Genomic DNA, 23882 nt, shown 5'->3' on the forward strand with positions numbered 1-23882 from the left:
AAATAAAATAAAAGGAAAATAATATTCTGATCACAGGGATGTCATTGTCTAAAACTCCAAGTAAAAAACATGACGAATACAAGATCAAGTACATAGCCATGTCACAATATATCTCTGAATCTTTAAAAAAATACATAGAGGTTTTTTTGTGGTTTTCCTCTGTGCCTTACAACCTTTCTCCATATGTCTGTTATAAAATAATAATAATAATGATGTGCACTGGGAACAAAGAAATAAATAAACAAATTAAATAAAGACAGTTGCTGTAGCCACCAAAATATTGGAAATCACATTAAAGTCACTATGGACAATGGAGCCAGGTGGATGGACCACGTGCACCCACAGCATTCCCAGAACCGCAGCAATGCTTCCCCAAAAGGAACTTGAAAATCAGTTTACAAGCCATAAAGAAGAACCACTGGTCTCAGGTAGCAAGTACCTTTGCAAGGGATGGGACAGAGGTCTGGGAATAGGTGAAGGGGCATGATGCAGGTGACACTTGGGAGACCATCTATTCTGAGACATCCAATTCTAACTTGTTTTCCGTGGCTAAATAGGAACATCCCCATTACACTTACAATCCCCTTAAATGCTCAGAGACCTGCACTTCCTGCAATGCTACTGATACAGACACGCCCTGTTGTGGCGACTGACTGGACAAAGAGCTTTCTGGTTGCAAACGAGCTAAAGTCTGCATTTTCTTTATCAGTCGAACATAGTGACAGAATAACCTTGGCCAGAAGCAATTTGTATTAATAATGTGTAGAGTTCACCAGAGCAGCTTTTGTTTTCACCTCTCTCTTGCCTTTTATATGAAATCTTGAATTTTTTCCTCCCTCTGGGATAGCAACCCCCCCACTGATATGAATAGCTGTTGCAATCTGCCTTGACAAGCAGTGACCATGAAGGAGATGGAAGAAAGATGATTATTTTTAAAATTTATTAGCCCCCTAGATTTCATTTTCCTAGGACATAAAGGGTGGTGTTGAAGGCGGGTTATACAGTACACATCAAGAGTTTAATCTTTGTACATATCCTTGGTTTCATCACAGGGATTTGATGAGAGAATAAAAACAAAAAGGAAAAAAGAAACATCCCTTTTTCCCGCAAAAAACCACCCCAACCAAAAAACCCCTCAGCCCAACAATGGGGAGCGGGGGAGAAATCTCCATATGCTTTTGATAACACCAAGAGATTCAGCTGAAAAACTGATCTGTTCTGTCCCCATAGATGCCCTTAGTGTAGTTCTGTGATGACATGCGCAATTACAGCCAGTGACATACTTGCATCAGTCTTCTATCCATGGGAGTGTATTTCACAGGTTACCAAAAAGGGAAGGAAAAAAACCCCAAACCCTTTGAATTAAATATGTGCTGCTAAACCCACTTTAATCCATGTTTAAGCTTGTTTGTCGGGTCACTGGGAGGCCAGGCGACTTTTGGAAAGCAACGCTAAATACGACTGGTAAATTCCTTGAAATGTTCTCACTCAGTTTTGTTGGGACCGGACCTTAATGGGGCCACACATGCTTATTAGCATTTCATTACCTTTTTCCTCTTTTATCATCTTATTTTTTTTATTTACCTCTCTCTCTCTCTTTTCTTTTCTCCAGTGTGGTTGAGCATGTTTCCTCCCCCCCTTTTCATTTCCATGGCTTTTCAACAAAACCAGATTCTATTACATTTGATGTAATTAGGGAGAAGCGAGGCGGGAGAAGCTGTTATTTACACTGTGCTTTCCATTACCCATTCTGAACTCCCATAAGTCCCTTTCGCCCCTGCTAAGTCATTGTCATCATACTGCAAGAGCATGCCGTTCACCGAGAGGCTGCGCTTTGTCCAAATGTTCGTTATCTTTTTTGGGTAGGTGCAACATTGAGATGTGGCAAAGTCCCCCATGTCAAAAGAATGGCTACGTTTCGTTTTCCCCTCCAGTGGTAACATGAGGAGACTACGGAATTTTGACTCCTGTTGGCCCAGAAGCGGCTCTTTGTCCGAGTGGCGGGCCACTGTGGAAGTTCTGGAGTCTACCGTGTCCTCCTTTTTCTGACATTTCAGTTCCAGGGAGGCAAAAGCTCCCATTAGCCGATCAATGTTATGTTTTGACCTAGAAGGAGGCCTCCACTTACTGGACAATGTGCCTTGTTCACTTTGGAGGCTATAATCATCACAGTCGCGGCTATTCACTGAACTAGAAGAGGAGGAGATGCTGCTCTGTACAGATTCACAGTTAAACTCCATGAGTTCATTTCTTACCACCACTTTGGGGTTGACTTGGGGCAGGACCCCGTTTTGAACGGGTTGAGCTCCATTAGTCTGTGAGTAGACATTGCTGACATTGGCCATCTTCCCCTGGGAATTGTTACAAACTTTATACCGGACCATAAGTATGACGATGAACACCAGTAGAGTCACCACAATGATGCCTCCAATGACTAAGATCATTGTCCCACCCAGGAAGTGGCTGTGCATGGATTGGCACTGAGGATAGTCCTCTTTGGTGAAGAACTGGGCACACCCCACGACGTTGGTGGCTGTGAGTGTTGTGGCAGTGTCATCCCACATGGCCAACACACAAAGGTCATAGCCCGTTCCAGATACAAGGTTGTTCACCACAAAGGCTTTGTTTGTAGCAGGGATCATCCTTTAAGAAAAAGAGAAAATTAGGTTAGGGTTTAATGGGAAACAGATACACCATTTGTTAATTACCAGTGGAGATGGGCCTGATCTGTAAAGTTCAGACCTAGATCCAAACTTCCTCAAAGGTCAGGGGTGCTCAGACATAAGGTTTTTCTTCAGGTCCATCTCTCCTGTAGTTACAGAAGGGAACAAAAGTAAATAAAACCAGTCTGGCCTGATCTTCCCAAAGTATTTGTATCCAAACTCAAAGTGTACATGGTGTAACCAAGGCTGGGTGAACAGCTCCAGGAACATCAAGCTCAGCCTGTATGAACCAACCCTGACTGAGTCTGCCAAATGATCCTCAACTTTGCTCTGCTCAGGACCAGGAGCCTTGACATTGTTTCATGAGGGTCAGGAAATTTGCATTGTGCTATGATGATGATGTTTACATTGCAATACCAACCTACAACAGACTGCTTTTGGTGCATATAGGTGGCAGACAGCCATCTTTCTCCTTCTCCCTACACTATGAAGGATGGATCCTTGAAGTGCAGAGATCTTATCTGCTGGAAATTTCTGCATGTGACCACCTTTCTCAGATAGGGTGGAAAAGAAGTATCTGCAATAAATGCAGAGGCAGGGTGGGAAGGTGTGAGATTGGATTAGAAGAGCAACTTTTTTTTTTTGGTAAATCCAACCAAAACCAAACAGTCCCAACCTTGCAACAAATGAATAGGATATAAAACCAAAAGATATGCCTGAGTTGTGTTTGTAAAATATGGAGTTGTGAATGGGAAAAGACAATGGGCTTTGCAATATGGGTGGTTGCTAATGGGTCTAATCCTCTGTTGTCATGCATGTTGGGCAGTAATTTACACTAATGACCCTGGAGCAAAAGCACCATTAAATCAGGATGGTAGCGTTCTACCTACAGCCACTCCGCATTCACCGTTACACTGGTATACACGATGGCACAAAGTGCAGGGCAGTGGAAAACCAGGCTCATGCCCAGTTTACGTGTTCTACATGTAACTGAGAAGCCGCCTTTACATTTTTTATCATTGTCTTCAGACAGCATCCTGATGGTTTGGAATAGTGGGGAAAAAGGCAAATTAAATATAATCAGCTTGAGTCTCATTTATATCTCAGGCAACTTAATGTCACTCTAGCTTACTCCCACTCTAAGGCCCATTTCCACTGCTAGAGTGTTTCTAAAGTGGCTTTAGACTTAAAGAGAATCAGGTTCAGCCATTCAAATCTTGCAGTCTTTCTACAGGCAAAATCCCTATTGACTTTTGCCTGAATAAGGCCTGAGTGGAAACTGAGAAAGAATTTCAGGATTTCACCCAGAGTAACCTGAGATTTGAAATATAAAACTATGGAGTCAGAGACCATCTAGTTAAGAACTGCTGGCTGAGGTTTGCTGCTGACAGTTGTGTATTGATATACTGTCATATTGTATGACTGGGTCAAAGCTAAGACCTTCAGCAGACTCAGATATAGATAGGAAGTCTTTGCCTACTGCATCCCTCTCCCCTTTGTTCTGCAGCTTCAGCAGATTTACCATACTGGCAAACAGGAGCAATTATATGTAAGGTATTTACTTTGTAGCTGATATTCAACAAAGACAGCTGATGGCATCAAGGCACCTCATTACCTACAGTAACAACCTTTGTGTGACTCTCCACCCCCGAGATCTCTAGCATTTGGTCACAGAAGACAAGGTTAAAATACAAAATGATTGAGAAATTCACACACAGCTCTTTCCCTGGTGGCATTCCTTCACATGTGCTGTGCTGTCATACCTCACTAGCATTCCATGGATGACAATGGTATCTGCAGAGTATTCCTGGAACATTAAGTAATAGTAGATGTGTTCAACCAGACATACATGTAATAATCGCCCGGATGGCATGTGGATAATGCCTGAGCCTGGCTGTTTACATAGCAGTTCAAAAAGGTGTGTTCTTCCTGGACATGCTAGACCAGAATCTCAGGTGCAGTATGGCTGCTTTGCACTACACTGCCAGTGTAACCTGTCTCTAAAGCCAGTGTAACCATCTCAGGGAGGATCATTTCCATGTACAAGTGATCTTCCTGCAGTAGAGCAGAGACACAGACACTTACACCACTCAATCATCTGTTGCCAGGGTAGCAGGGAAAACAGCATGATCAGAAGAAAGATGGTGTCATGCGCCTAAACCACGCCAATCCTTCAGGTGTATTTTGGGTTTGGGTAGCCATTGCAGTCAGCACAAATTAGAGCCGCCCACAGGCTGTTCTATCACAATGCAGGGGCACCAGCCTGCACAGAGAAGCAGCAATATCAGAGCAGTGTAAAGGTGAGCATTAAGCCACCTTTGCATGCGTGTGCACGTGCACGCCCACACACACACACACACACACACGTCACAACTTGGGTCTCTACAGTTTGGCCACAGCTGAGGATCTGGCTCATTGCTTTTAGAACACTGTAGGCAAAGTAAGTATTGCCCAGAGATGCCTGGAAAATTGGGCCACCCAGCAGGTGCATTCTAATTTCTACCTAGACATACCTGGTACATTTAGTATCAAAGCGGATGTGTTCTGCACAGACACAGGCAGGATACTCAGGAGCACCTCAGGTACATTCAGTAGTGCATCAGGAGTGCTGTACCTGCCATCTCTAGAATGGTCAATGACAGTCAAATGTTCAACCTAGAGCCGCTTCTGAATGCGCTTCCCCCCAGTGGTTCTAGAGGCATTATACCTCCAGCCACCACAACTTGGGCAATGTTCCTCTTCAATGCATGTTCCACACCACTGCCTGGGATAGCCATACTTTAGTCCTTAGAATACAATGCCACTGGGGCAGAGATCATAGCATCTTCTGTGTTTTGCAGACTGCCAACCACCCTATAAACAATAATAGTGAAAAAAAGCACAGCAAGAAATGGGAGATTGCATTTGTTCAGATTTTACCATTGGAGCCCTCTGCTAAGTAACCCAGTTTGCACATGTACATTCACGTTGGCCAGTTACTCTTGCTGGCTAATACTGTATCTGTCCTTCTGTGGAGTCTGTGTCAGTGATTAATGTGCTTCTCTAAAGTATTCACACCCCTCACTCCCACACTTTCTGGCCTAATTGGAAGCAGGGACATAGTACAGGTCTCATAGACAAGCCTGGTCTCATGAGATTTCCTCCTCAGCTTACAAAGACATTATGATAAGTCTAATTTCTGAATGCTGAGGGGGTGAGGCACAGAAATCAGTTAATGTTTGCAAAGTGCCTTCAGCTCCTCCAGTGAAATCGACTATTGCTATTGCTGTTTGAACCAAACTGTAGCCCGTTAGTAGCCTGAACATAGCCCTAGGCATTCTGCCCAGCTGTGGTTTTAAAGAGCCCTTTTGGGTCTGAGCTAACTCCCTTCCATTGAGTGCAGTGTTCCGTGATTAACAGTGCTCAAAGTGCAGAGCATCTGTGAAAGACTCCTCCACGTGATGGAGCAAAGTAAAGATTGAAGTGGCATCTCACAGCTACCCGTGTTGTGGATAATCAAAGAGTCATCAATATCCTAGAGTGAAAATGTGTCTACATTGATTTTAGGTATGGGGACTCTTAAGTGCTGCCATCAATCACAGCAGACTAGTAATAAGTTTGAGGGAGGGAGGATTATTTCAAACAGAGTAAAGATTGGGTAACTTCATGAAAACAAGATCATCCTCTTCAGATGCAAGAGAACTGGTTCCGAGTGTAGTTGCTTAACCCCTACAGTGCTTGAACCTACTACTTATTTCCACGCTGAGCTCTTCTATTACAGGAATATTCATCTGACTGTCATGCAGGGTGGGACATCTGAAGTACATTTATAGAACCTTACGTAATCCTTGGCTTTAGATATATTATGGAAAGATGATCACCTTTCCATAAGTAAGGTTGCAACCAGGTTCCATTATAAGCCTATTATTAGCCTTGATGCAGCTACAGCTGTGCCTAGCAAAATTGACTGAGCTTAAAAAATACTAGATTTCCCCTGAAGGCTATGATTTTTTTTCTGGAAAGTTTGAAGAAACTTAACCAAACTGCATTTGAGTTCCAGGTCATTAACAAATCGCCCTGCATTGACATTTTGATTAGTTTCTCATGTTTCTTTGTGCCCCTCTTGGTTAAATAGCTAATTGCTGCCTCTTCAAACATTCCGCACAGTTAAATCTCCAGGAAAATTCTTGTCTGGTCCATATTTGAATAACATAGGTTATAAACGAGTAAAGCTGTTAAAGCTTGTTATATGTAACTGTAATGATTATGGTCCCTTTAGATGAAATTCACCTCTGTGTGCACCTGACAAATACAAGCCTTATATACCATTTAAACACCATTTTGAGGGTTTAAGTGGGACTTAAATGGTGCATAGGCCTTGGGATGACCCTGCTGATCAGCTACTCTCTGGTGGTTTAGAGAGAATATAAACATCCACTTTGGCTATGTATACACTCACGACAGAATGTAGAGTACAGACACTGCATGCTCAGCTGGCACGGGTACAAGCAGCAACATAGATGGTGAGATATGGCTTACGCAAGTGCTCTTCATGCCCACGGTGTTTATCCTGCCCAAGCAACTGCTGGAAATTTCCCCACTGCCAGAGCCTTTCACTACGATGTGTAACTACACACATAGTACCTATTCGCTACATGCCACCCTAAGTGTAGACATCACTCGGCTTGATAAAGAATAGTAGAGGGAGTCAGTGGAATTCTTCAGTACCACATGCAGTGGTGTCTGGGGAGGGGGGGAAAAGCTGGACATCTTTAAGTGCTCCTAAACTCTGCAGGACTGGGTGAGCTAGGAGGAATTACAGATCTTGCAGAGCTCCTGAGATCCACTTCACAGAAGAGGAATGGAGGACCCTGTAGAGCTCCTGAACTCTGCATTGGTCCCATTTCAGAAAAAGCCAACAACCGTACAAGGAAATAAACTGGCAAAAAACTATCAATTTTAAGCTAAGGTTGCTACTATGCATTTCCTTTTACAGTTAAAGGAGTCGAAGCCTTTAAAAATCTGGTCTGGAAATAAACACTCTGGGAAAGGCAATAAATACTCAACTACACTAACAGTTCAAACAGTCTCTTTCACACTGAATAATCCAAAACCAACCTTACCTCATCCCTGCCTAGACAATCCATTTTATAGGGGTCCACTGGCAACCTAATTATAACAAGCACAAGTTTGGAAATTATTGCCATTAACCCATTCCCTGCCAACTCTTGGCTATGAGCCAGACACCGCAAAACACCTCCTCTGGCCAAATCATTTCTATATTTCTTCCCTTGCCCTTTTCTCTCTGGGTAGGAAGAGCAGACAAATAACTCCATCATGTTAATGCAAGGATTCAGATAACTGATACTGTACTTAAGGCTACTACTTAAGTCTCTCACTAGAGATTAAAAATGTCCCAGGAAATTAGGAGATTCTCCCACATAGGAGTCTGCGTGCTACGCATTTGCAAATGCTGTCTTTCCAAAATGAAATGAGTTTGCAAGTCTCAACTTCGGGATTGTAGAAGACCGGAATCGCAGGAGGTTTACAGGTCAAGACTGAGGCACGTTGGAAGAGCTTTGTGGGAGCCAGAAATGGAATAGCAAAGGTGCTATAGAAGAAGACTGAAGTGCATTGGTAGATCTTTGAGGGGAAGAGGAAAGTATGCATGGCTCCCGTATGGATTATGCCTGCCTTGGTCCAATGCTTTTAATCTCTTATTTTGCATGAGCACTAAAATGAACGGATCACAACAAAACAAAACGGCATCTCACCTCCCAATGGTCTCAGCTCCCCTTTTTGAGTTCAGCCCTGACTTGCCCCCAGCACTCTTTCCCCGCTGAGTACATACCAGGCAATCTTGTAGCCACAGCATAGTGCAAACTGCTTTTGTGATATCTTAGCTAGGCCCGTGGCTTCGTTTAAACAGATTAGGAAATAAAAGACTTTGAAAAGCCAGCAGCAACGGTTAATTCCCAGGGCTTCTGTGGACCTCATTTTCATTCCTGGCTAGCACGGACATGTGTGGAGGGGCATGTGGCCTTTTGGATGGAGCACTGAACTGGGACTCAGAAGACCTGTGTTCTAGGTCCTACTCTGTCAGTGACCTACTGGGTGACCTTGGTCAAATCTCTTCAGTTATATGTGCCTCATTTTTCCCATCTGTAAAATGGGGATAATGATACTGACCTTTGTAAAGCACTTTTCTATATAGTGTTTTTTATCAGTAGATCTCATAGGTATGTATTATTATTATAACATAATATACAAATGTGCCCATCCCTTCTTTTCAAGGATTAGGGAGTACCTGTGGGGAACATTCCAGCTGATGTGTGTGTGGAGCAGATGGATTAGGGGGAAGATAGATCAGACTTGTTGAGTAGGTTATTTCATTCCAACTTTCCGTCTTTCTAGGGATAAGATACCGACTATTCTTAGCCTGAAGTTGGCTGCAGTAATCAGAGAACTTGAGCTCCAACATCCAGCCCCTGAGTATGATTGAATGTTAAGAGGGAGAAGCATTTAATGACTAATCGGATCTTTGTCAAATGGAGGTGCAACATTTCCCAGGGCAAATGCTGAGGGAATGCAAGCTAGCTTGTGTCAGGGCAAAAGGCTAATGAATGCAAGAAGGCTAAAAGTTTGGCCAAACATACATTTGTCTCAAAGCTTTACCAGTTCTTGCTGTAAAGACATCTCTTTTTGAATAGCCCATCCCTTGAGTCCTAGCTTAGTGCCCTGTTGATATCTCCCATGTGACTCTTGTGTGTGTTAGCCGTAGAGGTACACTCCCTGCATTTCAGTAAGATTCCCTTTAAGATCTTATATTCTACCATCGAAACTGGAGAAGAAATGACACAGTAGATCATTTAGTGTAATAGCACTAATAGCACCACACCTTCCCCTTCCCCATCTTCACTGTTCTTACATACACACCCACACACACACACACCCCCATTCTTTCCCTCCACTTTTCCTTCTCCCCTTCCTAAGTGTGTGGAGGAGGCGGGTGAGAAAGAGAAAGGGAAGTTGGAGGAGAGAGATAAGGGAGAGAAAGGAGTGGGGGAGCCCAAAATAAAAAGTAGAAATTTTTCTGTTTTTGAGAAATGAAACAAAAACATATTTGAACTGAAATAACCATTTTCAGAAAGAAAGAAAGAAAGAAAGAAAAGCTTTGTTAAATGACAGTTTCACATGAAAAAATTCAGTTAAGCAAAACCCTATTTTTGGCAGGGAAAATAATTCAACAAACTCTACTTGGGAGCATTGACGAGGGTATAAGCAGGGTGGGGTGCTGCACTATAGATGGAGTTCCCAGGACGAATCTGGGCAGCATTAAAGTCGGAATGAGCTAAAAGGGGAATGGTTCAAGAAGAAGATATGGGAGGAATAAAGTGTTTGAGGTGGAAAAAGACTGGATTAATAGAAATTCGGCTGAGGTAGTGGGAGAGCAGAGAATGAAATTCACACTTGCACAGAGGGCCAGTACAAGGCCTTTAAGCCCTCTAGAACTTCAGTGGTGCACAGACCTCGCGGTGGCAGACAGAGATAGGAAAAGGGTGAGAAAATGAGAACAGGTAGAGCAAGAAGAACCTGAAGGAGGAGTGGGTGAGGTGAGTGAAGATGAAAGAGGGTGAAGCAAAGAAGGTGATTAGAGTGGAGAACATAGTAGAGTCAATGCAGTGGGAAGCTGCAGAAAGACAAACAGACATAATATAGCAATCAGCGGGGTAAAAGCATGCAAACATGCACGTGAATAGCAGCACTCAAAATGATGGAAACAGATCAACGGGCAGCTAAATTATGATCAAGGTCACAGAACCTGATCAATACACAGATGAACCCCAGTCAGTGCAGGTGAAGTAGCTTTGTGTGCAAATATGAGACAATTAGGAAGGCAGAGGACTGAAACAGTGCAGTGGAAAGGGCCTAGCTCAGAGCATGCCAGATATTTTAAGGAGCATGGGGATAATGAAGATCAGAGGGGGACTGGAGAGATCTGGGCCCCAGTAGGAGTGGGTGAGTCAACTTTTCGCTGCACCTCCAGTGGGATGGTATTCCTCATTGTTGCCAACTCTTGTGATTTTATTGAAAGTCTCGTGATAGTTGGTGTTCTTCTTCAAGCCTCAGCTCCTGGAGTCATGTGATAAGGTGAGAATTTCAGCTAGCCTTTTAAAAAAAAATAAAGTGTGTTTCTAATTTTTGTGGCTGCACAGAAAACATGACCTGACTTTATCCTAAAGGATCAAACCCCAGCAGAAAAATAAAGAAAATACCAACTTTTTTTTCCCAGTTGCGTTATTTTGGGGCCTGACTCATGATTTTTCAGTACTAGCGGTTGACATTATTGATGAAGTGAGGGAGAAAGTTGCTTATAGGAGGATGCTAGGACTTGGAGCTTCAGTAGTGAGTGGTACAAGAGGCACTGTACATAAGGGACGGGACAAAGAGGGAGCTGGGTCCACGTCCCTCTGGAGCCCTGGGGAAGAGGAAGTTGGTATTATTGATGATGGGCCCAATTCTTCTGCCATCTACAGCAATGTAAGGAAATATCTGGCTGAATGTTGAGTGGTGTACATTGTTCCTAAACTGAACAGTGCACCCAGAACCTCTCAGCAAACATTTGCCCAGCCACTCACCAATACACTCATGAATTTTCTCCTTTTAATATTTTTCCTTATTTTACAACAGCCTTAATTTTGCCTTGTGATGGAACAATCATCACAAGAGCCAAAACCCTCCCCACCTTTCTGAATCCTGTCTCCTCATCACTCACACATCCAGCCACTCTTCAGAGAATTCATCTTGTCAGATTAGCCCCACGGTACATGTCATCTCATTATTATTTCCTAATTTGATTATGCTCTCTTTTGCTCACTGGGTAGAAGCGGGGGGAGGGGGTGGTGGAAGGAAAAAGTCAAAGACAAGTTATAAGCCTGGTGTGAAATAATGAACCAGAGCGATACACCCCCTGAGCTACAGGGAGGAAGAAAGGCACATCTGATACTGTATTTTAGGGAACATTAATTAATGGTTAAATCTATTAGGTAGTTGGATAGTGTTCTAACAGAAGGAGACAGAACAAAGCACTGGAAGAACATAACCTAGGCCTGTAAGGAACAATCCTGCACTGGCTGGGAAAGAGTATATATAACCTGGTGAGTTCCTTCCATCTCCAGGTTCCTTTGTTCTATGATACATTTCTTCCACTAGAATTTTCTTCAGATTCTTGCCTAGAGCAAGGAGCCACAAGCCAGCTATGCTGGAGAGCCACTTCTGACTGAATGGAGAGTCACAAAACTCACTATGTAACAACCTGAGAAATCATCACTGACAAATCTATTAGAATTCTTTGAGGATGTCAACAAACATGTGGCCAAGGGTGATCCAGCTGATATAAATGTACGTGGACTTTCAGAAATTCTTTGACAAGGCTCACCAAAGGCGCATAAGAAAAATAAGCAGTTATGGGTTAAGAGGGAAGCTCCTCTCATGGATCAGTAACTGGTTAAAAGATATGAAACAAAGGGTGGAAAGCGGTTAATAGCAGGGCCCCCCAAGGATCTGTATGGAGACCTGTGCTGCTCAACATATTCATAAATGATCTGGAAAGTGGGGTAAACAGTGAGGTGACAAAGTTTGCAGATGATACAAAATTACTCATATTAGCTAAGTCCAAGGTTGACGGTGTAGAGTTACGAAAGGATCTCACAAAACTGAGTGACAGGGCAACAAAATGGCAGATGAAATTCAGTGTTGATAAATGCAATGTAATGCACATTGGAAAAAATAAGCCCAACTATACATATAAAATGATGGAGTCTAAACTAGCTGTTACTGCACAAGGAAGAGATTTTTGAGCAATCCTGGATATTTATCTGAAAATATCTGCTCAGTGGCAGTCAAAAAAGCTAACAGAATGTTAGGAACCATTAGTTGAATACCATGTGCAATTTTAGTCACCCCATTTCAAAAATTGTATTAGAATTGGAAAGTGTACAGAGCGGGCAACAAAAATATTTGGGGTATGGAACATATGGAGAGAGATTAAAAAAACCTGGGACTTTTCATCTTAGAAAAGAGATGACTAAGTGGGGATATGATAGAGGTCTATAGTCATGAATGATGCAGAAAAACTGAAGAGGGAAGGCATTATTTACCCCTTCACACAGCACAAGAAATTAACAGGCAGCAGGTTTAAAACAAAGATAAGGAAGTACTTCTTCACACAACTCAGTCAACCTGTGAAACTTGTTGCCAGGGGATGCTGTGAAAGCCAAAAGTATAACTGGGTTAAAAAAATTAGATACGTTCATGGCAGATAGGTCCATCAATGGCAACCAGCGAAGACGGTCAGGGACACCACCCCATTCTCCACGTGTCCCTATCTGACTGCCAGAAGCTGGGACTGGACAACCGGGGGTGGATCACTTGATAATTGCCTTGTTCTATTAATTCCTTTTGAAGCATCTAGTACTGACCACTGCTGGAAGACAGAATACTGGGCTAGATCTGGGTTGATCTGACCCAGTAGGGCTGTTCTTACATAGACACATCAAATTTGGGTATTCTCTGAGTAAGTGCCTGAATACAGTTTCATCCTTTTACTCTGAGGTCTAATAGTTAAATAAAGCATTTCACTGAAATCTGAAACGCTGTCCTTCTTTGAGAATATATTTTAAAGCACAGACTAATTGGAAAACATAGCATGGGGGCGGGGGCGGGGGCAGGTAATATATATTATTGAAGGGAATATTGAAGCCCTGCTAGGTCAGAAAAGCAGCTTTGATTTACACATACTGTAGGGGGGAGATAAGGTGAATTAAACACCTAAGGCTAGTTTAATGGTCTTGTCCAGGAATATGTTCTTTTATTCAAAAGTCTCAGACAGATTAACAACTATTCTCACAAGGTTACAGTAAATTGACAAAGTCACACCAGTAGCCCAAAGACTGTGACATATTCCTTACCCCATGGCACTGGGACAGACATGGAGGCTAATGGGAGAGACAGGAATATAGCCCCCCTGAACCTCAGTTTGGTGCTTTATCACTAGGCCACAATACTGAATGCATTGCGGGAAAAAATAACATAGCCAGTGCTTGTCAAGTCCTCTACTTCCAGATACTGACTATATATATCTATACCTAAGTACTTACATGGTCCTCCTCTGACCCAACAGCAGAAGACAATGTGCAAAAGATAGTTTTGATGTGTACAGCAGATTTCTCAGCATTAATTGTGGACTGACTCTTGGCAGGATGAGCTCAAGTGAGCTTTGTCAAATTGTACAGATGGGAAAATGGCCAAATCAACACTGGACAAAAACTCATTCTATTTCAGAGTTTCAAATCAACTGGCTAGCCTGGATGACATTATATTAAGAGGAGACTGAATCATGGTTCCAATCTCTATGATGGAAGAGTACTGCTTCGTGAGATTCACCCTGGTGCCAACTGGAACTACCAGGGTCCCTTTTCAACTGGCCTTTTCCATACATACAAAGTTACTAAGGGTGTACTGCTCATCTATACATAGAGCTTCCGGTGAAATGCCTACAAAACTAATTCTCTTAAAGGAAATCTGCTGTAAGGTTCCCTTCCCTAGCTCCAGATTGCATAACTGAAAACAAGGTGCAAAAACACCATAAAGAGTATAAACAGAAAATGGAACAAAGTGCAGATCAAGTACACGATGATACAAAGACCACATTTTCCAAGTTGGAGGATCTTGGCTATGTTGCCAGCCCTAGAACCAGGGTTCGGACAGCTGGACGCATTCTATAAAAATGAACACTATGTCATCCTTAGAAACTTGTCCAAAAACTCATTTATGCTGAGGAGCAAAGAGGGTGGGTTGTTCCTTGATTCGCAATACTAAGCAGCTAAGACACATACTATCAGAACCTAGTTACGATGCCTCAGAAATTGCTTTGGACTTTAAGCTAGACTCTCCCATTTCTAAGGAAGAGAAAAGAATATCCAATCAGACTGAAATTCATTCTAGCTCTAGTTTGGATGCTAATTTGGAATTTTGAATAAAGAAGATGATCCGCATATTCATACTAATACTAAAAGTGGAAGAGTTGTGGAAGCTTGTTAGAGTTGACACATTTTATGTTAAAAAAATAAAGTGACGAATGGGGAAGAGTGTCATCTTGTTGGCATTGCATGGATCTGTCAGGAAATGCAGAGGCAGGAGGATGAAAGCTAAAGAGGCACAGAGTTTAGGGAGTTTCTGAATAAGACATTGAATATGGTTGTTGGTTATATCCATTTACATGCTGGTGTAATAGCTAAACAAAAGCATTTAATTGAAACTCAAGCCTCCCTGCTTCTTCATGAATACATCAAGCAGTGCACTTTAAGGTTCTGATGGTTTAGTTCATGGTCTAGCTCTATGATCCAGCTTGCCATCGGGTCTTTTGTTAATAGGGGCATGTGATCCATATTAGGCCTTGGATTCATCAGATCCAATAGCCAGTAACGATCCTTAAGGTGAAAGTGAAGAACATCCCTCCCTGCACATTGATGGGGGCTGAGGTGAAGCCTGTGTCTTGCAGTTGATGAAGCAAGAGTTTCTACTACCTTTGCCAACGGCGACAGTGAGTTGGGAGGAGTGAAGCCCCCATACCCCCAACCCAGCCTCCACACCAACTGGTGTTGGATAGGAGCAGAGGGTTGCAGATGATGCATCTTCTTTAATGGTCACTCAGGAACCATGCTCCCCCTGTAGTTCTTGGGCCCAGTTTTCCATTGCTCCACTCTTAACTTTGATCATGTCTCAAACACAAGTGTCAAAGGTGACCACCTCTGCTCCCTGGACTGGGGGCTGTACAGGGCCTGCCCAGTTCCTGATGTAAATGAGAGCAGCCTGCTCTGATTTGCATTCTGCTTTCAAGGCATCTTATGAGCCCTGGGAAACAAATAGCTGCAGCTCCGTGCACTCTGGCTGTGCCCCCTCTTCACCCTTGGCCCTCTATGCCAGGCCAAGGAGGCCCTGGTGCAAGCATTTTCAGACAGCCATTTTCACTCTTATTAAGGCCCATTTATGCTGCTGCAGTGGCACAGAGAGGCCTTAGGATAACTGAGAATCAGACCTACTGTGTCTGCACCAGGCATCTCAGAGCTACGGCTGGGGTGATATCACCTTCAGGCTACCCCTAAGACTGCCTTATAAAAGTACCATACAGCCCAGGGCCGCCCAGAGGGGGGGGGCAAAGGAGGCAATTTGCCCCGGGCTCCGCAGGGGCCCCCAAGAGAAGAGCGGAGGCTCCCGCCTCCGCCCCTCTCCTGGAGCCTCAGCGCATCAAGCGCCGAGTCTCCAGCCGAGCCCCTGAGCCCCGCCCCGCTCAGAGCCGCGTGGTGAGGGGGCGGGGCTGGGAGCTCCAACGGGGCCTGAGCCCCGCCCCGCTCAGAGCGGCGTGGGGAGGGGGCGGGGCAGCTGCCTCCGCTCGGCGTGGAGCTCACAGCCCCGCCCCCTCACCACGCGGCTCTGAGCGGGACGGAGCTCAGGCCTTGCCGGAGACGCGCTCGGGTAAGAGGCTGGGGCTGGGGCCGCCGCAGCGCAGCCCGATCTTCGGCGGCGGGGGGCCCCTTCTGTTCCGGGACCCGCCGCCGAAGTGCCCCGAAGGCCCGCGGCGGGGACCCCCCCGCCGCCGAATTACCACCGAAGACCGGGCTGCGCTTCGGCGGCGGGTCCTGCTTCGGCGGTAATTCTGCGGCGGGGGGCTCCCGCCGCGGGTCTTCGGGGCACTTTGACGGCGGGTCCCGGAACGGAAGGGCCCCCCGCCGCCGAAGACCCCGGGCCCCCGGAATCCTCTGGGCGGCCCTGATACAGCCCTCTGTGTTTAAAGAGAAAATAAGCGTTAGAGAGTTAAAATTTAGACAGAGCCTTTCATTCCAGTTGATGGAGTAACCTTTCTCACTTCCTTACCAGGGATTTCCTTCAGGGTTTGGGGGGGTTTGTTTCTAAAAGTTTAACTAATCCTTTTCTGCTCTCATGCTTCATCAGTGTGACAAGGGGAGGCAGACAAACAATCAGCAGAAATGGAACCTGCAAAACTGCTGAATAGCAACATTTGCTGAACGGGGAGAGGAGAGTGGGGGCTGGGTCCAGGCCTCTAGGAATGAAACACCCGGGTTGTTGTATGGTGAGCACAGCAAGGGAGCAAAAGTGGGAATGGTTAAGTACAAGACTCCTGCTCTAATCATAAGTAGACCCGCTGCCTCCATGTAGAATCGACGGCTTGGTACCAGCCTTTGAAAGTGGCTGTATCTGTTTCCAGGTTAATTGGTGACACCATAAGCAAAATACGTTTTATTCATGATGCCTTTACAAGCAGAATATATATGTGGATAAATCTGGTGTCCAAGCAAAGTGAAGTCTGCTTCTTTAACAAACTGCATACAACAGAGCATAAGTGTGTGTGTGTGTGTGTGTGTGTGTGGTTACACACATTGTATGTATGCATGTGCATTTGCACACTTTTGTGTGTATGTTCAGTGAGAATACTTTTCTCTACATAGCACCTTCTGTGACATTGCTACTTACCCTTACGCTGTACGCCTACAGCCACCATGTAACAGGCATAAAACAACCAGTTCAGGTATTGTGTAAGCTTATTATGGCTGCTGCCTTTCCCACAGACGTTACAGATCAATGTGCTTTGTGTGTTCATTGTAATTAATTAGTGTCAGGCAGAAGAAACTACACTTAATACAGACAAAGCCAGGCCCTGCCCAGAATGCCTCTATTCCTCTTTTATCAGTGCCAATAAACCACAAGCAAGTATCCAAGGACAGAATTTGGGCCTTAGTTTCACTTAGCTACACACTGAATGAAGGTATAATTCTGATTCACGGTGATTAAATACCAATGAAATATTAAAAAGATATGTAATTAGTGTTAGCACCTCCACAGGGGAAAAGGACTTGTTCTGTAATGGCTAAACTTCACAAGTATCTTTTAGAAATAGCAATTGCTTTTTAAGGAGCATGCTGGTAATTTTTTTGTGTGGTAACACTGAAGAAGGGAATGGACAGAAACACTCTTACCACCACAACTGCCAGTTTCCCAGACATGTGAAGATGTGCACAAATATTCAGGAATACGCTTAAATGTCTAGGGCTCCCCCACAAGACTTTCTGGTGAGTTGCTCAGTGAAACTATGGCCTATAAACTCTTCAGTCCTTATCTGTGGCACTTCCCTTTTATGTGCCCTTATGGTTTTGCAGACTGGGATTGTGGGCCTGATCCTGTCAGCTCCCGTGTGCCTCGAACAATGGGATGAGTGCCCTGAACAGCATTGATTTCAGTGGGAATGATTATGTCCAGAATGACATTGCATTAATTAATTAATATTAGTCCCTTAATATTCTATTCTGTTTTTTAATACTTCGCCCATCACTGTGGTATGTGAACACCTTCTAAAAGTGCATTAAGTGACATGACTAGCATCTGTCACATAACCACATTAAAGACCATAGGATGCTCCGACACTATGCAAATAGACTGGAAGGATGTTCCAGTGGTTAGTGCACTAGCCAAAGACTTGGGAGACCTGAGTTCCAGTGCCTGCTCTGCCACAGACTTCCTGAGGAAAGGAGTTGTTCTGTATGTAAATCATGACTGGAGGACATCAGTAACTGAACCAGAGGTGAGGGTCTGCAGCCTGCATTGTGCAGGAGGTCAGACTAGATGATCATGATGGTCTTCTGACCTTGAAGTCTATGAGTCTATGTCTGCTCCTGCTCTCTCTGAAGTTAGCGGGAGATTTGCCATTTTCTCCAGTGGTAGAAGGATCAGCTCCCTAAACTTTTGGATGCAGTTCAGAACCTTTCAGGGATTACTCAGTACTATTCAGCCTGCAGGGTAAACCTGAAAGCTCTATGAGCAAATCCTCTAAGTAGTGCCCAGCCCAAGAAGCCAGGCTGAGCAAATACACAGGGGTTGGATTGAGTAACTCTCTCCCACAGTTTGTGGAGCCGCTCTTTGGAGGCCATTACAGCCCAATAGCTGGTGTAAGAGCCCTTATGTGCCACTCCCCCCTCAACTCCCAGGGGGTGGAGGACATGAAAGCTTTGTAGCAAGCAGGGATTCTTCCCCTTGCCCAGCCTGCCAGCACTGGGCACCTTCCTGTCCCCTGCATTCCAACATGCATGTGATTTGTACAGAGCTCTCCCCCAACATGCAGCCTTTTAACCCTTGCTCAGCAGAACTACACTGATTCGGTTCCTCTGCAGCCACAGTGGAGGGGATGGACTCACAAGTGGCAAGGAAACAAGCAGTCTCTTTTTCCTGCCCATCATCCTGGATTTGTTCAGTCCCATCAAACATCAGAATTAACCTTAGGGAGATGGGTGCTTAAAATGCTTGTTTCTGAAGAGCTTTTGTTTTCGAAGTTAGGAAGTTCTGCGTGGCTGCTGGCTTGAGACATGAAATGGACACTGGGCCGGCTCCAGCTTTTTTGCTGCCCCAAGTGGCAAAGGAAAAAAAAAAGACAAATCTGATTGAGCTGCCGCTGAAGTGCCACCGAAGTGGAAGAGAGGGTTTGAAGGACCTGCCGTCGAAGTGCTGACGCCAACTGAAGCGCATCAATTGAGTTGCTGCCAAAGTGCCGCTGAAGAGGATGAGAGGGACTGAAAGATCCGCCGCAGACCTGGACGTGCTGCCCCACTAACGGACAGAGTGCCACCCCTTTCTATTGGCTGCCCGAGGCACCTGCTTCCTTCGCTGGTGCCTGTAGCCAGCCCTGGATGGACACAAACTATTTGATCCCAGAGCACATTTCTCAAACTGTAAGACTGGTCTCTCCAAAGAAGCTCCAATCTCTTTCTGGGAGAGCCTAAGTGGCCATAACTTCAGAAGAATTAGGAACAATCTTATAAGATATTTTAGGAGTTCAAGCTGCTGTGCCCAACGAGTAGTGATCAAAAAATCAAAAGACTGTTACCCCAATTCTGGGCTGTCCTCTGGCCACTCTGTTCCATTCCAGCGGTGCAAAGAAAGCCCTAAACCTGGTGGATTTGGGCTCCCGAAAGTTCTCCTCTGTGTAGGTGGATCATTGGCTGGCACAGTGTCCATGCTGCAGCTCTTACTCTAATATCCATGTTACTGCTTGCATAAAGGGCATGGCTGGAGGAAAGGGTGTAGCCAATGTTTCCCTGCACCCCATTGATCCCCAACTGCCATTGACTGGATAGCACAGAGAATCTCCAGGAGTGGGGGGAGAATAAAGAGCACATTTACAACCCCTCCCCCTTAGCTGCACCAAAGACTCCTTGGCCTCAGCAAAGGATCTTGCCCTGAGTCTAAATTGCAAACACAACAAGAAATATTCTGTGCAAGTTGGATCTTAGTTTGCTAGGATCCACTTAATGGGCCTCCTGAAAAAAAGCCTAAGGCCTGGCTTAATAGATTGCTACATGAATAGCTCTACCCAATTGATAAATGATACAGCGCGTATCTGATCTTGCAAGGTGCTCTCTCCTCCCCATGCTATTTGGTACCCTGCTTGGTATTTTGCAGGATCTAACCCCCAGTCCTTGTAAATGCCAATGCCTGTTGTTGTCATCAGTCCCACTCAAAGCAGTTTTTGCCGTGGGTGGGACATGAAGGTATAAGCTTATTGGCAATTTTCTATTATAACTGTGTCAGCTATGATGATTTTGCTGTATCATCAAGTAAGGAAAGGTCACATGATACTGGTATTTGATCAGGACTAATACGACACATTAGCTGTACAATTGCTGTGGCATAAATGTGATTTAAACTAAGGCTACGTGTACACTATGAGTAGGGGTGTGATATCCAGCTTGTGTGCACACACTTGTGCTAGCTGGATGAGAGCTAGCACAAGTGTAAATGGTAGTGTAATCACAGTAGCAGGGGCAGTAGCAGCATGGTTTAGCTGTACTGAGTACAAACCTGCCTGAACCTCATAGGTACCCCTAGTCAATAGTGTAGACATAGTAGCCTAATAGTCACTCCTATTCACACAAGATTAGGAAGGTGAAGTTTCAATACATAAGGTTGTTCCATAAAAGTGCAACCTTGTATGAGATGTTCTGTTTCACTGAAACTGTTGACTTCAGGACATGTCATAGATTGACAAACTGACTAATACTAAGTTTTCACATTTCTGAATGGCTGATTCATAGATTTTAAAGCCAGAAGGGACCATTATGGTCATCCAGTGTGATCTCCTGTATCTAAACACAGGCCACAGTATTTCACCCAGTGATTCCTGCATTAAGCCCCAATAATACCTATACATAAAGCTGACTGGGAAAAGTATTTCATTTTCCACAAAACTTTTTTTTGTTTCCATTTAATTTTTTGTGGTATTTTTCAGGTTTTCTTTAAGAAACTCAAACCTGAAATATTTTCATTTTTCAAAAACCAAAAATTAAAAAAAAATGGTTTTCAGATTTTCTATTTTTAATGAAAATCTGAAAAACATTAATGAAAATTTAATCAAAAAGACTTTTTTCATTTAAATATAGTGATTTTTTTAACCAACTCTACTTATAGATATTTAAAAATTAGTGATGGATCAACCATGAAAAGTTTGATGATTTCAGCTGGGTAATTTCTCCAAAGTTTGGGTGCTTATCCAATATCATTCAAGCTGCTCTCCAGACTTTCTGGGTCTGCAAAACAGGACAAGACATTCATAGATTTTATGGCCACAATGGACCATGATGATAATCTAGTCTGACCTCCTGTACATCACAGGCTATAGAACTTCCCCAAAATAATTTCTAGGGTAGATCTTCCAGGAAAAAAACCTCCAATCTTGATTTAAAAATTGTCAGTGATGGTGAATCCATTGTTCCAATAGTTAATTACTCTCTCTCAAAAATTTACTTGTTATTTCCAGTCTGAGTTTGTCTCATCTTAACAGGTTCTTTTGTGAGATTTCTAGTAATTCTTACTTCCAGAATTGGCCAGTTATACCAAAAGAAGAAGTCTCTCTCATACTATTTCTGTACAGGAAAAGAGCAAATACTGACTTGTTAGAGAGCCATGTATATTGAAATTGCCCTTGGAGGCAGTAGGTGTTATTATTTATAGTACCAGAGTGCCTAAGAGCACTAGCCATGGGCCTGGACCCTACTGTGCTAGGTGCTGTATGAACTTCTCCTGAGAGCTGGAGGCACTGCACTGAGACCAGTATTGGGTACCTCAGTTGTAGTTGCCATTCAACAGGCAACAAATACATAGATAAAGTCAACATCCTCCTGAGCAATGAACCCAGATCCCATATGTACATTCAGCTAGTACTACCTAATGGAGATGGGGTGAGCATAAAACAGCATCCTTAACATCCAGAACTATTTGTCCCAGAAGAATTTGGGTGCTCATCTAATCAGGTAAAAAAAATGACAGCAAGAGCCCTGCATGGATACAAAAATGTGTATCCGCATCCGATCCACAAAAATTGTCTGTGGATGATACAGTGATACAGGGCTGTGCCAAGCCCCCGCACCCCATTTCTCCCCAGAGACCTCCTGCCCTGCCCTCATCGTACCACTTCGTGCCCCGTTCCAGGTAGGAAGGCTACAATCCTGGGTCCTCATGTGCAGCGCCGCCCTCCCAGTGGGAGGAGGGGGGCTCGGACACCCCTATGCAGCTGCAGCAGCTGTAATGCATGCAGACACAGCCCGGACAGAGAGCAGCAACAACTACTCTCTTCATAGAATGCGCCCTTGCTGCCCACTAGTTTAAATTACAGCCACACCTCTTTCAGAGTGGCACTTGGTCAGTCCCTTCTGGGCGTTGACGTTTACCTCCTCCATCCAAGCAACCAGGGGACTACAACTCCCAGAATGCCCAGAGTGCTATCCACACTGCTGCATGATTCAGAGTCGAGCTGGAGCCTGCAGGTTGGGTGAGTGTGTGCTGCAGAGCCCTGTGAGGATACAAAATTTGTATCTGCAGCCGAGCTGCGATCCACAAAAATGGTCCATGGATATAAAGCGGATACCCGCAGATTTGCAGGGCTCTAATGATAGCATGTGATAGATCCAGCCAAATGCAGCTAACACATCTTGAATAAAGATGATCTGTGCTGAATTGTCAACAGTCAATCCATAATTAAAATAATTGTTCAAAATTATCTAACTGATTTTTTTTGGCTAAATAATAAATCTGGGAAAATCAAAATCTGGACATGGATATAAACACAAGCAGAAAAAGAGGCTCAGTTACAGATACATGATTTGCTGTGACTTATTAGCTCAGCTGTATCAGCATCTCTGCTGATAGCCAAAACCCAGAAGGGAATGAGATAAAAATAATAGGAAGAAAGTTAATCAAACTTACTTAGATTTGGTTCACATTTTGTGAGGGAAATGGGTTTTTTTGTAATGCTCAAACCAGTGCTCCTACTTGTATGCATCCCTTTTTGTGTCCATATAAGCATCCTTTTTCTGAGCTTTCAATCTTTATTCCTCTTTCTTTAGCTAAGTGCTGTGTAGTTGTGTTATCTTTTTGTTTTTTAAATTAGCATTAGGACAACACAGAGCATACCGGATAAACAGCATGCGTGCCCGTCACTGCACTAGCTATATGGGATGGACACTGCATGGAAAAAGGAGAGAACATTGTGCACTGAAAATAAAAAGACAGTCAAAGTACAAAGAGGCACTTTGTGTTCTGCTTGTATGCAACCCTCAATGGGAGGGGAGCAGCTGGGATGGAAGAGGCTGAAGATGTGTAACACCATCCTTCCCTGACTTACTGCTGCAAATGGATAGTGCTGAGAATGGTGATGGCTCCCTGAATGTAAATCCTAGCAGGAGATCCTGGCAGCCAGGATTATAGCACTTCAACACATAGTTGAGCAGCTCTGATCCTCTCCTGTAGAGGGTAATGTTACTCATTTCAGTTCATGGCTTTATTTTTGTAGACTTGTGTAATACAGTACAAGAAAAGTATTTCACATTTATATAATGATCTTTTTCAGGGATCTCAAAGCACTTTGCAAGCATTAATACCAGATAGAGCCTCAGAATACCTATGTGTGGTAGATAAATATACAGAGAATAGGATTGGCTGAAAATTTTGAATGAAATATTTTCCTAGTGGAAAGTGGGGATTCTCTAAATCAAAATATTCTAAGGGAAAAGATCAATCTTGGTTTGATTTTCCTGACAGAAAATTCCATCACAACATTTAAGTTCGCGTCAACTTTAATTTCTGTGTCGACCTGAATCTTCACAGAGGTAGTTGTAT

General features: G+C 43.9%; 1 protein-coding gene across 7 annotated transcripts in view; it reads right to left on the reverse strand.

Annotated features, from left to right (window-relative positions):
* Positions 1–268: 268 nt before the first annotated feature.
* The window catches only part of LRFN2 (leucine rich repeat and fibronectin type III domain containing 2), a 301315-nt gene continuing 277701 nt past the window's right edge, over positions 269–23882 (reverse strand). For all 7 annotated transcript variants that reach the window (XM_045008636.1, XM_045008635.1, XM_045008637.1 and 4 more), the window contains one exon: positions 269–2643. In XM_045008636.1, the coding sequence (XP_044864571.1) occupies positions 1725–2643 (919 nt within the window). In that variant the 3' untranslated portion in view covers positions 269–1724. The remainder of the gene's footprint in view (positions 2644–23882) is intronic.

The sequence above is a fragment of the Mauremys mutica genome, chromosome 3, assembly GCF_020497125.1.
Source record: "Mauremys mutica isolate MM-2020 ecotype Southern chromosome 3, ASM2049712v1, whole genome shotgun sequence".
NCBI classification, from domain to species: domain Eukaryota; kingdom Metazoa; phylum Chordata; order Testudines; family Geoemydidae; genus Mauremys; species Mauremys mutica.